The sequence below is a fragment of the Salarias fasciatus genome, chromosome 2, assembly GCF_902148845.1.
Source record: "Salarias fasciatus chromosome 2, fSalaFa1.1, whole genome shotgun sequence".
Classification (NCBI taxonomy): Eukaryota; Metazoa; Chordata; class Actinopteri; order Blenniiformes; family Blenniidae; genus Salarias; species Salarias fasciatus.
Window position 1 is genome coordinate 21,996,083 of NC_043746.1, and position 16,433 is coordinate 22,012,515.

The 16,433-nt window shown below is 41.4% G+C and overlaps 2 protein-coding genes across 2 annotated transcripts; both read right to left on the bottom strand.

Moving 5' to 3' along the window:
• Positions 1 to 4,002: 4,002 nt before the first annotated feature.
• LOC115407048 (uncharacterized) lies at positions 4,003 to 8,271 on the bottom strand. Its single transcript, XM_030117398.1, has 6 exons — positions 8,219 to 8,271; positions 7,791 to 8,120; positions 5,307 to 5,486; positions 5,092 to 5,217; positions 4,964 to 4,992; positions 4,003 to 4,434 (listed from the first exon to the last, which is right to left on the bottom strand). Exons 1-6 carry the CDS (start codon positions 8,259 to 8,261, stop codon positions 4,306 to 4,308), a joined length of 837 nt encoding a protein of 278 aa, XP_029973258.1. The 5' UTR covers positions 8,262 to 8,271; the 3' UTR covers positions 4,003 to 4,305.
• A 4,878-nt stretch (positions 8,272 to 13,149) lies between these two features.
• LOC115407007 (uncharacterized) lies at positions 13,150 to 15,755 on the bottom strand. The gene is made up of 6 exons (XM_030117320.1): positions 15,706 to 15,755; positions 15,281 to 15,607; positions 14,587 to 14,925; positions 14,374 to 14,499; positions 14,246 to 14,274; positions 13,150 to 14,152 (listed from the first exon to the last, which is right to left on the bottom strand). The coding sequence occupies exons 1-6, from the start codon at positions 15,746 to 15,748 to the stop codon at positions 14,024 to 14,026; spliced, it is 993 nt and encodes a 330-aa protein (XP_029973180.1). The 5' UTR covers positions 15,749 to 15,755; the 3' UTR covers positions 13,150 to 14,023.
• Positions 15,756 to 16,433: the final 678 nt, after the last annotated feature.

Sequence of the window (16,433 nt, forward strand, 5' to 3'; positions counted from 1 at the left end):
TGGGAAGTCTGTAAACCGGCTAGATTGAGCAACTCTCCGGGAGCGCTGAAGCGATGATGTCATCACACTGCGCGCACATTCATTCTGTTTGTTTACATGGAAGTAGCGTCTCTGCTCTGCAGTCAGACCACGGCATCTCGATCGGCTTTTTTAGGCAGTCAGGGTTTATTTTCAGCTGGTTGTAGCTTTGGTACAATGGTTCCAGTGTGCATATATCCTGGCTGTGAAAGTAAAATGACCAGCTGGACATCACTGAGCTCACAGGCTCCCACTTCGTGACCGGGATTTATTGAAGCGATGGCTAATAGCGCTCAACACGGACCCCAGCATCAAAGTTCCAACTTTACCACATTTGGATTATCGGGTGTGGAGTGCCCACTTCACATCGGAGGACTTCTTCCCAGTTCAGGAATGAAATGAAGGCCAGAAGATCCAGAGAATGAACCTCAAAAAGAATGCCATCCAGCGGCTGCAGGAAGAGGACAGATCGAGGTAACATGAAGCTATGCTATTCATTTTTTTCTTTACTAATGTCTAGAGGCTGGGATGTTTACTGTTTAGTTCATTTGAGCAACAACAAAGGATGATACAAGTATATCTGTCAATGACAAGAGCTGTACATAAACAGTAAAATATTCTGTACACTGTTGCTCAAAAGGAGTAGGAACAAGTTTATAACATTCTAGCCAACTCTAGACATTAGTAAAAAAAAAAATGAATAGCGTTAGCGTCTTGTTACCTCGACCTGTTCTCCTCCTGCAGCCGCTGGATGGCATTCTTTTTGAGGTTCATTCTCTGGATCTTCTGGCCTTCATTTCATTCCTGAACTGGGAAGAAGTCCTCCGATGTGAAGTGGGCACTACACAACCGATAATCCAAATGTGGTAAAGTTGGAACTTTGATGCTGGGGTCCGTGTTGAGCGCTATTAGCCATCGCTTCAATAAATCCCGGTCACGGGATTACCTGTAGGCTTACCTGTAGCACAATCTGATGGCCAGAAGTCGAAACTCATTATTATTAGTATTTTCTGGCCAAATTCCAGTTTCTTTTGGGTACCCCCTTGTATGCAGCTATGTAAACATTCAGAAATGTTCTACAATAGCTTGATTACAGGCAAAACAAAAGTTTGCCATATAAAACTTGATAGTGTGTTTTCGCTTTTGCTTGTACCGCTACTTAAAGTGTATATTTTAGTCAGTATGGTATGTCTATTCGTGATACATATGAAAATTAATGTGAGGACACATAGAACATCTTTAAACAGTTTAAAGTTTTTTAATAAAGACAAAATAATTTTATTTTGTATAAAGCTGGAGGTTGTTGGAGTTCTCTTTCCTGTTTGGTGTGATCTGAACTGTGGAAATGTATGCGTACGGAGACCTGGACGGACTGGACCGGAGAGAAAAATAGACCTTGGCTCTATTTTGGACTGATGAAGCGGAGCGGAGCTGAGCAGGGCAGAGCCAGACGGAGCCGAACATGGCGGAACGGAGGCTGTGGAATCTGCTACAGTCATTAAAATAGCAACGTATTTGCTGCGGGGGTCGGACCGGAGCCTACAAGTAGCCTATTTGTAGGCTATTGTCCATAAATTTCATGTTTTCTACAAAATACATATTCAGGACCATGTATGCATTTTATTCTGAATGTGCTCCTCACGCATGCGCTTCTCTGCTTCTCCGGCCAGGCAGAACAGAGGCGCAGTGGAGCGATCCAGAGCAATGCGTGCGCTGTGGGTTTTTAGAATACGGAGCACAGTGCAGCGGAGCGGAGCGCAACGGAGCACGGCGGACCGGAGCAGACACGGACGCTGTGGAATTTGGGGGTCAGGGTCTCCTGTGATCTTCCCTTTTTCTCCCTGATCCTCATGTCCATGTTTTTCCTCTCCCCCTGACTGTGCCTGTCTCACCTGGCTTTTCGATTATTCTATTAACCTGTCAGCTCCTGACCCATGTATGTTCATATGTCTGTCTCCCCTGTCCACCTGTGCCAGATGTTCTGTTTTGTCTTCACATGCAGTCACTCCCTGTGTCCTCTCCCTGTGGTTTCTAACTCGCTGGTTTCTGACTCTCTGTCTGCTTTTTTGATTACTCTGAGCTAACTCCTGCTTGGAAACTGGTGATGTTATCTGACATTTGTGAAGAAAAGACATGAAACGTCCGTCCTGCCTGCCTTTGCCTCTGGATTCTCATCAGTCCATACAGGCATAAGTGTATTCTCTCACCATCACTCCAACCCAACACCAGGCCCAAAACCTGAGAACGAAGGGAGGGCCTTCAACCTACTCATAGGACACAGTCCAAAAAATATACATATGAAGTTAACTGGCAAACTGAAAATACCCAAAGGTGTGAATGACAGTCTGTGGTCATTTGTCTGTTAGCAGGGTGATGGATAAGTAACCTGACCAGTACCCTGTCCTTGACCACAGTCAGCTGAAAATATTAAATAGCCGGACTTGAAAGACATTTAACGTTGAAAGACATTTAGCAGAGAAACAACACTTCAAAATGAAACAGTTTTTATTGTGTACATTGGACTGATGTATGCAGTGTCTGTATTATATATATGTGTATGTCTCCACCTCCTGTCTGTGTCCGCCTTGCCTCTTACTTCTTTCAGCCAGTGGTCTTTACCCGTATGCTCGTTACCCTCATGTGCTGCACCTGTGTCTTCCCTATTTATGCCCTTCCCTCCTCTTGGGTGGTTGTTGGTTTGTCTTGCTTTGTTTCCTCGTGTGCTCCCAGTCATTCCTGCGGCTCTGCAGTGTCTCTGTTTGCTCCCAGTCTCCTTCCTGCCTCATGTGTCTCCCTGTTCGCTTTCTTGACCCTGGACTCAGAATATATTCTTCTCAACTCCACCCTCGTGTTTTCTGCGTTTTCTGTCCATCCTCCAGTGGTGACAGGAGCTGTCTCACATATTGGAAGGTTGTCTGTTTGATTCCCCATCTCCACATGTTGAAGTGTCTTTGAGCAAGACATTGAACTACAAGCCATTCCCAGTGGATGGATTAGGTGCCTTGCATGGTAGATGCCTCTATTGGTGTGTGAATGGGTGAATGTGCAAAGCACTTGTGCACTGCTCAAGCAATGTATGAAGCACGATATAAAGCAAGTCCATTTACTGGAGCTATGCTGCACACAGCAATACTTCAGCAAAAAACAGTGCAACAAAAATATAAATCTGTGTTAAATTATATCAAAAAGCAGGACTTTACAGTGATGTTGAAATTTTAACATTTGATTAGATTAATAAAATCTGAAAAAAAAATGAAACAATTATCCAACACTGACAGATGACAATGATTCAACAGTGACTCAGTGTTAAAATGCCAGTTGGGTACGTTGTCAAACTCTGCAAGTCTGCAAATAAGTAGAGGCAGAGTTTATATTAGTGTAGCATTGAGCGGCGACTTGAAGGCAGAAGACGAGGCGGAGACTGCTCTATTGCTCAACCAAGCTTTTATTGTGACAACAACTAAAGCATTGGGAACATTTCACACACCACACAGAGACAAATAATGCTGGCTCGTAGGCCCCAGGTCACTCCCCCAGCAACCCCCCTGACCCACGGTCCGACAGGACGTGAAAATAAAACAACACAAAAGCAACACAAATTAACTCACAAGAGAGTAACACAAATGCAGAACATAACCAAACCAAACAGTCCCAAACGGGGAGCTCCCAGCATGCCCCATGGCTCCCCGGAACAGGCTGCCTCTCGCAGCGGCCCCGAGCGACCCCCGCGGTCGCTACACAAGTGTACATCTGACATACAGCAGTGGCAATATATGTGAGTCAGAAATAGAATTGGCAATACTGCATTTATCAGACGTTCCACAATTCCTATTCTCACACCTCTTGAACACTCGTCTCCAAAAAAATGAATTTGAAACTGAAAATCAATAAAATTTTCAGTTCGGCTCTATTGTGACATGTGAAAAAATTATTTGTTCTTCACCAGCATCGTAAACTGTGAAAACACACATCATAATGCTTCTTTATGAGTCGAGGGCATGTTTCCTTCTTTATTTTGGTAACTTTTTAAAAGAGTACAAGTTAATTACATGTGCATTGATATATTTAAGTATGAGTCTTCATAAAAGAAAGAAATCTCCTAATCATACAAGAAACTCTTGATTTTACTGCTTGATTACAGGAACGTGAGACACTGTAAGTTATTATTATTATTTTCACTTTATGTACATACATGCATGTAAGCTGGTGTCATCAGTAAAAAAACTAAACAAAAAAACAAACAAAAACCTTGCTGCCCTTTAACAGATGAAGAGTGTAAATTATTCTTTAGTGGTGAAAACGCACATCACTGTAGATCGTCTCTTTCCGAGGTGAGGGTGTGTTTCCTCTTTCTTCTTTGGTGATTTTTCTCTTGCTGAATGTTGGTGCAGAATAGGTCAATGAAGTTTCATCTCTCTGAGGAAAACATGAACATGTCGGCAAATAAATGAATGTATGCACAAAACTTAAAGGTATAATACACGATTTTGATTTCCGGGTGGATCACCTAAATAACTGGTGGGTCTGTTTGTCAATCATTCTGACGAGCTGCTTTCGTAAGGCGGTTCTACGTGCTTGCGCCCAATCAGCTTCTCCCCTTTGCGCATGCGCATTCAGAGTGTTTATGTAGCCGGTGAGCTTCTGAGCTCGTACTTACCGATGGCGAGTCTGACATAATGAAACTGTAACTGTTTTGGAAAAAAAGCTTTATTTATGAGCGAGGCGGATCGCAGAAACTGTACAGAGCCGTGCACGCCGGAGAAGAGGAGATCGCACTCGTACACTTCCGCGTTTCCTGGGAGAAGCAGGAGAGCCGGGCAGATGGTCTGGCGCATGCGCGTTGTTCAAAAAGTGAGTAACAGAAGTGGGGCTTCGTCTTTTCGAGAAAATCGTGTATTAGACCTTTAAGTATTTCAACAGTTTTTATTCTAATTTAAGACTTTACCTGTTGATCACTGCTGGTTGTTTCAGCACCTGTTTTCAACAGAATTAATTCAAATAAAAGTAGGTTTTAATTAACTGACTGCTGCACATGGTGTTAAAATATATTGTTCTCCCAGAAACTTGAATTACCGCTGTCACTGTTCTTCTTCTTGATGTTCCAAATGAGACAGACTGAAACAGTCAAACTTGCAGCCAAAGCAACACAGAGAATGCAGAGAGCTATTTCTGTATTATTCAAAGCTCTTGTGTTGGAATCTGAGAAAATAAAACATTCATTAAGCTTTTTGGATATATATATATATTTTTTTAGAAACTATTTCCCCCAGAAAATATTCAACACTGACCTTCCACTTTCGCTCCATTTCCAAACATGACCTCTCCACATGCAGCCACAGCACAGTAATAAGTGCCGTCATCAGAGACAGTGACCTTCCTAAAGAAATTGTTGAAACATACAGATTCTCCTGGAAGAACGTCGTCTGATGGACGGGCTGGAATGATGTTAGAGATGGCAGATTGTGGTCCTGTGAAATACACATGTAATATATCAGTTTTAATTTAGTAAAAACATATGTTTGTAACACAATAATGAAATGAAGAATAAAGGTAATCAGTGATTAATAGAGGAAATAAAAAGCGAATCCATAAGCAAATAAAAATATTTAAGCAAGTCAGTATTTTCAGATATGCCAGTGTCAACACCACCACCAAACTTTGTTCTAGTTTTTTCATATACATTTTGGTTGAAAACATGATATGGTCTGTTGTTTGAGCCATCAGTGAGGTGAACTGGGGGTAAGATTCAATAAGTTCTCTTCCTTGCACTCCCTTTTGAGTGCTCATGAATCGATTCAGTTTTTCTTTCTTGTCTTTAAATTGTGTGGATTTTGTCAAGTACTCAAATCAAATAAACTAAACTAAATTACTAGCCAACTTAAATAAGTGGAGTGGATTTATAGAGCCCTATTTTCAGTTATTTACTATCCCCAAAGTTAGACAGTGTTAGTCAGATTCACTCATTCACACACTGATGGAGTCAGCTGTCATGTCGTCCGTCCACTGAAAGCAATGTTGAGTTTAGTGCCTTGCTCAAGGACTTTTTGACATATGGAACGATGAGGAATTGATTCTGCAACCTCCTGATGGAGAGACAGTCCCCTCTACCAATTGATCCACAGACTAATATGACTGATAACTAAATAATCTCACTTCATTAATTCCCTTGGGGAAATTCCTTTTCTGCATTGACCCGTTCTATTTCCAGACTGCAGTTTGCAGCCACATTAAGACGCTCCGGGGAGCCGATGGGGCTCAAGGCAGAGTCCTGCACTGGGTCAGGTACCCGCAAAAACAGCTGATTTGCGGGTGGTTTTTAAAAGCTTTTTTTTTTCTCGAGTTCGGATCTGGGTGGGAAAAATAGCTTGCGGGTCGGGTCGCGGGTTGTAGATTGACTCATGAGAATCAATATAAAATAATAATAAATAAAATAAAAACGTGACGTGACCCATCTGCTGTGACTGTCTGCAGCTGCACCGCAGCTCTTCTGCATCCATTTCCGGGCTTTCAATGAGTTGAGCAAACTACAGAAAACTATTTTGGTCATTATTTACTCTCTGAGGGTCGCTTCCGCTATTTTGTGACAGTCATTGGCTCAGCTGTTTAATCGCGTTTCGCCATCTATTAACACAATTTGTGATTGGACGAGAGCATCAAACGGTGTGTCGCCGTCTAACAAGCACCTCTTCCAAAACTATTAATAGCTATTTAGATATTTGGGAAATAAATGGATAAAACGTAGAACTATCACTTTGTAATGTTCCTGAAGTGTTCAAACATTACTCAGTGTTTCCCTGATGGATTACTTTTCTCCTCGATGGATTCTAAATATGTCACGGCTCGTAACTGATGAACGCCGCTCAAGTCTGGACAGAAAGTAAGTCTATTACACACGTAAAGTTCCCTTTAAGAGATTAAAAGTTTAAAAGCATTAAACGTAACAAACGAGTGTTTTTCCAGTTGTATGGGAGAAGAACAGCAGGGCTGATGATTCATGACTGAAGTCAGGCTTTTATTGGAAGAGCTGCTTCATTCAGGTGCATTATTTAGTCACTGGCACCTGAACTGTGGCGATATGCTGTATGCATGCAGACACTGTGACCCAAAATGATGACTTTAAATACGGGTTATGGGTCGGGCTGCGGGTCGTGTTTCAATGGGTTGGATCGGGTCGCGGTACTCAAAGGGCTGATGCGCGGGTTTGCGGTTCGGTTGCGGGTTTGTACGTCCCCGGGTCGGGCCGGGGCGGGTCTTGAAAATTGGACCCGTGCAGGACTCTGGGTCAAGGGTCTTACTGAGGGACCCACAGTAAATAAATTAGTAAATGATGGCATAACAAAAACAAGGAAATAAATCTGTCAAAAAAAAGTTGAGTCAATAAAAGGAAATAAGCTGGCAGAAAAATCAATGATGATATGAGTGATTAAATATTTAAGCCATTAATTGTGTATTTTTTGACTGAGTGCATGAAACTAAGGGTGTGAAGAATTACATTTTGCAAGATTTTGAATTTGCAAACAAACTTTAGATTAGATTACATTACATTACATTACATTGGATGACATTAGATTTGCTTAATTCATGCCAAAGTGGGGAAGTTCACAGGGCAACAGCAGCAAAAACAGTGCAACGTGAACAGAAGAAAAATGCCAAACACAACATGAGCATATGATAAAAAAAATACTAAATAAATAAAAAAATAAAAACATTGGAATTTAAATATAAACGATAAAAAGAGAGCCCAAGATAAAGTGCCAAATTTTTTGCTTTACCTTCAACCTTGAGAAACACTCGTCTCCTGAAGGCCATTTTAAGGGACTGAGTTCGGATGCAGTAGTAAAGTCCAGTGTCACTGATCTGAGTTTGATTAATGTACAGAATAAAAGTTCCATGTTCTTGTTTGGTTGTAAAATAAGGAGTCTGATTCACTCCTTTATTGTAATCAAAGCCAAATGTTCCTCCTAAGAATTCCGGCTGGTGACCAGAAACGATTCTGATCCAAAAGAATACTTCTTTGTGTCCAAATGTACGAGGACACGTCAAAGTCATGTTTTGTTGAGCGGCAACAGTCTTTATCTCAAGGTTTTGATCATTTGTGCAGCCTGAAAGAAACAAGAAAATTCATCAAGTAGAAAAACATAAATGTTCCTTCATTATTAAATGTTTGCACGATGAATCAGAGATTTGTAGAAATACTCACAGCCCACTGCGATCATCAACAGAAAACCAAATATGACAAACATTTTCTGAGAAATCCTCCACTGACTGTGTTTCAATCAGAGCGTTTCCTCTTCTTTTGTAATCTCATAAAGTGGGAGGGTCAGACTTCTCAGTGATCTGATTGGTTTATCGTCTCACTGAAGGATGTGATGAGAACAAATCATATTAACATGATGGACGACCCCTTCATCAGAGCACATGGAGGAGCTGCTGTACAACATGAGCCACAAGATCTTATCAAACTCATCTGATACATTCCTTACAAGTTAAACAGAGGCAGAGGATTGAAACTGTTTATAGAGTCTTTGATGAGGTTTTCAAAAGTCTTTATCTGCTTTCTGAGTCCAGAAGGAAGAAGAGTTGCTCAGGATATTAAAGCACAGTGTAGAATCCTCACAAATACCAGAAGCCCTCACCGCCTCTTTCCACCTTCTTCACCTCCTGATCATGTATGCAGTGTCAGTCTAATATGATTTCTGTCTTGCTCACATCCTGGTTATGTTTAAACATCCATCCATCCATTATCTAACCCGCTTGGTCCTTCACCAAGCAACTCCACACGGAAAGGCCCTCGGCCCCGGCTGGCATTTGAACCCAGGACCTTCTTGCTGTGAGTCAAGAACTCTAATCACTGCATGACTGTGCAGCTCAGTACATCCTTTAAACATTTAAAAATAACATTATGAAATGTTCGGCTGTTGTTTCATATCTGTAATACGATCAACAAATGTGAAACTGGGTCCTGCTGAGTGCTGATTGCATTCACTAGGGGACTGCCACTCTGCCTGCCTAAATAAACCTCCCCCTGCCACCTGCTTGGTGCCGGATCATTACCCTTACTCGTCTCCCTTGCTGCTACAGATGGATTCGACTGCTCTGCCCAGCAGCGAGGAGGTTTTTTGTCTCGTCTTGCCTGGCTTTGCCTTTTCTCACCTTGTCTCACCACGCCACGCCACGACCACGGTCTCGCCGCGACCTCATCTCGCCAGGACCTCGTCTCGGCACGACCTTGCCACCGCCACGTTATGACCTTGCCTCGAGCTCACCTGTGGCGCTGCTGCCAAGCTGCAGCCCTCATGGTTTTCCTGCACTGAATAAACCTGTTCAATCATCAATCCAGCTTCTGTCTCTGCAATTGGGTCTAACTGTACACCGACCACGACAGAAACAAAACTGCTGAAACATAAAACACTTTCTTAGAAATTTGTCTTTTTCAGCTAATCAGAACTCGGCAACTGTCATTTTAAAGGTTTTTTTTTAAGTATTAACATCACAAGTCGGTTTGTAAAATATAATATCACACAAGTGAATTTGTCTTTTTTAACCTCCTCAGTTTTCAGTCTTGCAGATAGTCACTGGAAACTGTGCTTTTTGAAAAGTGACTCCCAAATTGAAACCTTCACAAAATGCTATGTGAAAATTGTCAAACTCTGTCTGCATGAAAACAGGAAAACTGCAGCTTTTTCAAAAAGCTCCAACTTGGTCTTTGTTAACACAATTTTTCTGAAGTGCTGCACCTGCTCAACAGCGAAAAGCAACAAAACAGCAATTAGAATGTCTACATCTGTTGTCTTTTCTCTTGTCCACTTACTTACCATGGATTACAGCAATAGTAATACAAGTGCTATAAATAAGTGTCTTTGAAAAACGGCACATTACTGACTTCCTGGACTTCAAACAGGGTGAGACAGGAAGAAAAGTCCTCTGTGCTTCCTGTTCAAATGTACAACCACAACAAAGTTTCACTCTTCATTTGCTGAATCTGGCTTTTGAACACCTCAGTTTTAGAGATCTCAGAGAATCAGTAATCGTCATAGGCGTCTTTTTCTCTTTCAGCAGCAGTGTATTGAGTGACTATCTTCAGTGGGTCATGAGGGCAGGATCACACTGTGGTGGGAAGATCACTCCCAACCAGGAGGAGTCTGACAAGAGGGGGAAGGAGCCCCAGGCCCCAGCACAAGGGGCCAGTTTGTTAGACCAACTCAGTGGAGTAGAAGTTATTCTGCATGACGGGGCGAACACATCGATAAACCTGCTTTCTGTTTTTTTTTTTTTTTTGTAACTTAACTTAGCTGGTCTCTCTCCCCCTGTGTGTGTGTGTGTGTGTGTGTGTGTGTGTGTGTGTGTGTGTGTGTGTGTGTGTGTGTGTGTGTGTGTGTGTGTGTGTGTGTGTGTGTGTGTGAGTATGAGATACCAATGCGGAGACGCGGAGACGTTTGCATGTAGACGGGTGGAGAGGGAGAATAACATGAGAGGATGTGACAGAAGCATCAAATGCATTACTGCCACCTGTTAGTGACCCATCGGCCACTTTCCTCTTACAGAATCCCCCCTCTGCACCGACCCCATGCCGGAAAAGTGACCCACCCCACTAAGTCTGCAAAAATATTTGGAAAAAACAAAACTGTATGCAAACCTACATAAATGGAAAGTAAGTAAGTAATTTTATTTATATAGCACCTTTCACAGGCAAAGAGCCACAAAGTGCTTCACAACATATATAAGACAACAATAAAAACAACAGTTAAATACAGATAAATAGTCAACATTAAAAGGAAATCATAACAGGCCCGAAAAAATAAGCGAATGCTTGGGCAAACAGAAAGGTTTTAAGTTGTGTTTTAAAAGTGTTAATAGACGCAACTGAGCGGAAAGAGAGTGGGAGATCATTCCAGAGCCTGGGAGCAACGGCCTGGAATGATCGGGCTCCTCTGGTCATAAACCGAGTACGCGGCACCTTTAAAAGATTCTGGTCTGCAGACCTTGAAACCCTCGCAGGGGAATAAGGCTGGAGCAGGTCACAGATGTAAGAAGGTTAAAACCAAAATCTTAAAATGGACTCTGTAAGAGATTGGTAGCCAGTGAAGCTCCTTTAAAATGGGGGATATGCGAGTCCACCTGTTTGTGCTGGTCAGTATTCTCGCTGCAGAGTTTTGTACAAGTTGCAGCTTCGAAAGCTCCTTCTTGTTCAAGCATGAAAACAGGCTGTTACAATAGTCTAAGCGTCAAGAAACAAAGGCATGGATGATGAGCTCTAGATCATTGCATGATGCCGTTTTCCTAAGTTTAGAGATATTTCTGAGTTGGAAGAAACAGTTTCTTGCCAGCTGCTTACAGTGCTGCATAGAGACATGTCTTTATCGAAGAAAACACCCAAATTTCTAAGGCACAAATTCGCGGACTGCCCGAAGTCATCAAGGTGCTGTTTGATCCTTGGAATTGAGGCATCAGGGGCGATAATGAGTGTTTCAGTTTTGTCTGCATTTAGCTGAAGAGAGTTTTCACTGAGCCATTGTTTTATTTCTGCCAAGCAATGGAAAAAGGAGTCCAGCTTCTTTATCTCATCCGGCTTAAAAGAACAATAGAGCTGGATGTCGTCAGCATAGAAGTGGTAAGAAACATCCTTGAACCTTTGGACGATCTTACCCAGGGGGATCAAGTACAATGAAAATAAAATAGGGCCCAGGACGGAGCCTTGTGGCACCCCGCACACCACATTCATGGACTTATCTAGTTTGTTAACACACAAAAGCTACGTCCAGACAAACATGAGGTGAACCACTGGAGAACCGACCCCGACAGTCCCACATGGTCCTTCAATCGGTTTATCAGGACCTGATGGTCAACAGTGTCAAAAGCTGAGGACAGATCCAAGAGAACTAGCACAGTGCATTTACCCGAATCGGCAGACATCATTATGTCACTGGACACTTTCAGTAGGGCTGTTTCCGTGGAGTGGTGCTTACGGAAGCCAGATTGAAATTTGTCGAGAGGTTATGTTGGTCGAGGTAGGAAGACAGCTGGTTACAAACCACCTCAAGAATCTTTGACAAAAATAGCAGCTTAGAGATGGGCCTATAATTATTTCGGTCTGCCGGGTCTAAACCTCCTTTTTTTTAGTAATGGCTCCACAATGGTGTGCTTGAAGGCGTTCGGGAACACACCGGATGACAAAGAGAGGTTTATCATATCGGTAACCCAAGGACCAACTGCCTCCAGTACCTCTAAGAACAGTCTGCAGGGAATGACATCAGAGGAACAGGAAGAGAGTTTCATCTTGGTTACCAGAGCCAAAACATCTGGAAGAGTTACAGACTCAAAAGTAAATGCTGGGGATGGGTTTAATGACAGCCGAGGCACCACACTGGGGAGGTGGCATGGTATCCCTGAGTTTCTTGATTTTTTCAGTGAAAAAATTCAAGAAAGCATGGCTATCAGTTTCAGTGGAAACAGGAATTACAGGCGCAGCAGGGCGAACAAGAGAATTAATTGTGTCAAACAGGACTTTAGGATTTTTCTTGTTCATTGCCACCAGTTGACGGATGTATTTGGACCTGGCATTCTCAACCATTTCATTGTACAATGACATGAGATCCCTGAGATGGAGCCTGTGTACCTCAAGATTAGTAGATTTCCACAGGCATTCAGTCTTTCGGCACAGTCTCTTAAAACTTAAAATATGCTAATCCATCCAAGGGCATGCTTTTTTCTGTGTAGTCAGATTAGTTTTAAAAGGGGCCACTTTATCCAAGATAACTACACAGTGGTCATCAAAACACTGTAAAAAAAGTATGAAAATAACGTTTATTTAACAATAGCTACACACTAATAAATGAGGGATCAATATTCGATAGGGATGGTGAGATTTCCATGAGGTCATTCTACTTCGCAGCGAGAGTTTATCTTCCAAAATAAGCCCAAAGCTATTGTAATTTCTAATTATTTCCAAAATTAAAAGCATGAAATAAAAAAAAATAAAACATTGTAAATGGAAAAAGAAAATACAGGAAGGCATTTTCAAGTCGAACTGAATTTTGTTTCATACAAAACAAACATGACAACAGCAACCTAAGTTGTATATTATTCAAGTTGATTCAATTCAATAATACTCATATACCAAACCTTCTGCAGGGTTAGTCACTTCCAGTGCTTTCAGTGTTTTTAAAAAGGTGCCGGTATTCTCTTTTGCATGAGTCAATCGTAATTTAAAAAAGAGGTCAATTTCTGAAAAACTTATTGCACCAATAAACTTGAGTGAACTTTACCTCTCCAGCAGCTAGCAGACCACATATACAACAAAAGATCTTTAATATTTTGTATATGTGTTTCAGGGCAGCTGGGTGGAGTCAGACAGAGCCTGCACTGTTCATGTTAATCAGAACAAACTCCACTCGATTAAGGTCCTTCGTCTCCCCATGCAGCATGAGCCCCACACACACTTTTGGTGGACTCATGTTTACTGCAGGCGGCTTGAACGACCCATGAGCACTTCTCTCGTGAAGCTCAAGGCAATGAAGTCTCTGCAAGATGAAGCAGTGAACGTGTGCTCGGAACTGTGAAGGCTGGTGAGCGTATTGTTTCGCTCTTGGTGCTTGGAGAAGTACCAGGATGCTCAGATGACATAGAAGTCCCAGAACTCCGTATCAGTGCAAATCAGCAGACTTAAACCACTGGTTCCTCCTGGAGAACTGAGAATGAGAATTTACATACAGCCATGCAACATTTCATAAGTTTTACTTGAATACAAGTAAATGTATCAGAGTTTGCATTATTAATGAAGTTTACGCTGCTTTACATTTCACTTTGTGCTGTCCATTGAAACTTGTCAAACTATTAATTACTTTCAAGTGTACTGGGAGTCCAGTTCAGTCAAAGCACCTTTCTCTGACAAAGATAATTAAAATGAAAATTAAAAAAAGAGAATAAATGTAGACATGAAGCAGGAATATCAGCTTGGAAAAGTTAAAAAAAAAATGTTTAGCAGATTGAGAATGTAAATTCTTAATCAGTGGTGAACAAGCATGTCAGTGTAGATCGTCTCTTCCTGAACTGAGTGTGTGTTTCCTCTTTCTGATTTGGTGACTTTTCTCCTGCTGAAGGTTGGTGCAGAATAGGTCAATACAGCTTCATCTGTCTGAAGAAAAGCAAGAAGACACACAAATGTTACAGCTTTATTTACCAGAATAACTGAAATTAACAACTCTGTTATTTTAGCTTGATACTGTACCTGCTGATCGCTGCTGGCTGGTTGAGCATCTGTTCAACAGAGAAATTTAGTATAAAATGTGTCAGTAGACATTAAAGCTGCACATGTCGTGAAATATATTGCATTTTTTAAAATAAAACTTGTATTACCACTTTTGCAATCAATCTTCTTGATGGTCCAGATGAGACACACTGAAACAGTCACACTTGCAGCCAAAGCAAAGCAAACAATATAAAGAGCTATTTCTGTGTGATTTAAAGGTCTTGTGTTGGAGTCTGTGAAAATCAAAAATGCAGTGTTCATGAGATTTTTTTTTTAACTTAGAAATCATTGTATCAGAAAAAAAAATATTGTGAACTGACCTTTCATTTCCAGTTTTGTTCCATTTCCAAACATGACCTCTCCACATGCAGCCACAGCACAGTAATATGTACCAGCATCAGAGACATTGACCTTCTTAGAGAAGTTATAGAAACATTTCTGTGAAGAGTTTCCACACTCTCCATTGTCTCCATGAGTGTAAATGAAACTGGGGTGAGATTGATGTGATCCTGCTCTGAACCAGTGAACTCTGTAATCTTCTGAACATGTTTTCTTCTCAGAGTCAGAGAGGACCGAACACTGCAGAGACACCGACTCTCCTGGATGGACCGCATCAGACGGAGGAGCTTGAAAGATGCCAGAGATGGAAGATTGGGGTCCTGGAAGACACAAAGTAAATCTACAAGACCATTTCCGATAAAATTTTAAGTAACAAAGTCAGTCAGTACTAAAGTGAGAAATAGTTGAGGAAACATGTAATCGGAAAACATCAACATAATCAAGAGATTATGTGGTTTGAGATCTCTCAGAGATCGTCCTCTACGCCTGATGCTCCTGTCAATGCTCTCTATACTCTCCAATCTGAAGTTTCCCCAGTTCTATCTGACCTCTGACATGTTTGAAAGATAGTATAAGCCATGAATTTTAATGAGTATTTAAATTCGTAATCATACAAATGGAAAAACATATTGTGTAAAATACTCCAAAAGACAATGAAGCAGAAGTTCACTTTACCTTGAACTGTGAGAAACACTCCTCTCAAAAATGTCATGTTACTCCAGCTGGTATGGATGCAGTAGTAAAGTCCAGTGTCGTTGATCTGAGTTTGATGAATGTTCAGAATAAAAGTTCCAGGTCCTTGTTTGGTTGTAAAATGAGGAGTTTGATTAACTTCAGGTGAATCATAGCCAATTGTTCCTCCCAAGAATTCAGGCTGGTGACCAGAAACGATTCTGATCCAATACACCTTTTTTTGGGAACCAAACGTACGAGGACACGTAAAAGTCACATTTTGCTGAGGAACAACAGATTTTATCTCAAAGTTCTGATCAGTTGCACAACCTGAAAGAAAGAAATTTGTTCATTAAATCCAAAAACCCAAATATTACATCATCATTCAATGTATGTTTGCTTATTCAGAGTTTTCAAGAAATACTTACAGCCCACTGCGATCATCAACAGAAAACCAAATATGACAAACATTTTCTGAGAAATCCTCCACTGACTGGTTCAATGAGTGTCTCCTCTTCTTTTGTACTCTCTTGAAGTGGGAGTGTTAAACGTCAGAACAACCTGATTGGTTTGTTGTCACACTGGAGAAGATGACGATAAGCACACAATGGAAATGTTCTGTAGTACAAACGATCTTACCACATGAAACAACATCGACAGCAGACTGTATGGTTTTATGTTTGCAAAATTCACGAACTTCAAACACAAAGAGATGTTGATGGATCCCTGGTGGCAGTGCATGAACAGAATCAAATGTTTAGATGGAATGGTGATTTTTGCTTCTCAGTCTTGTGGAGCAGGTGGATGAATTTGAAAATGCTCACACAGACTTCTTCAAGGTTTTGTACAACTACAAGTTTGGAAAACAAGAAATGGCGATTTGCCCCAAGAACATGGTTGTCATGAACATGCATCATTAAAAAACACAAAATTAATCAAGACAAAACAAAAACACTGATGACAACTACTCATAAGGTCTAAACAGCCCCGGACAATGGAGAGTGAGTGAGGCCAAGCCAACAGATGTTTAAAACCTCAACTCTCTCAGCTCTCCTGAGGCAGCACCACCAATTACGACCTGAGTGATCACAGTATCACACAATTTAGAAGTAAAGCAACTAACTGAGAACTGCTTTATGTCACTATCTTCTGACCT

What these genes read in the sequence shown, in the direction of transcription:
- LOC115407048 (XM_030117398.1), bottom strand. Translation starts at nt 8,261, where the DNA reads ATGTTTGTCATATTTGGTTTTCTGTTGATGATCGCAGTGGGCT. An exon ending in GTTGATGATCGCAGTGGGCT is followed by an intron (nt 8,121 to 8,218) that starts GTGAGTATTTCT and finishes TGTTTCTTTCAG; the next exon opens with GCTGCACAAATGATCAAAAC. An exon ending in CAACCAGCAGTGATCAACAG is followed by an intron (nt 4,435 to 4,963) that starts GTAAAGTCTTAA and finishes TGTTTTCCTCAG; the next exon opens with AGAGATGAAACTTCATTGAC.
- LOC115407007 (XM_030117320.1), bottom strand. Translation starts at nt 15,748, where the DNA reads ATGTTTGTCATATTTGGTTTTCTGTTGATGATCGCAGTGGGCT. An exon ending in AGTGTTTCTCACAGTTCAAG is followed by an intron (nt 14,926 to 15,280) that starts GTAAAGTGAACT and finishes TGTGTCTTCCAG; the next exon opens with GACCCCAATCTTCCATCTCT. An exon ending in CAGCCAGCAGCGATCAGCAG is followed by an intron (nt 14,153 to 14,245) that starts GTACAGTATCAA and finishes GCTTTTCTTCAG; the next exon opens with ACAGATGAAGCTGTATTGAC.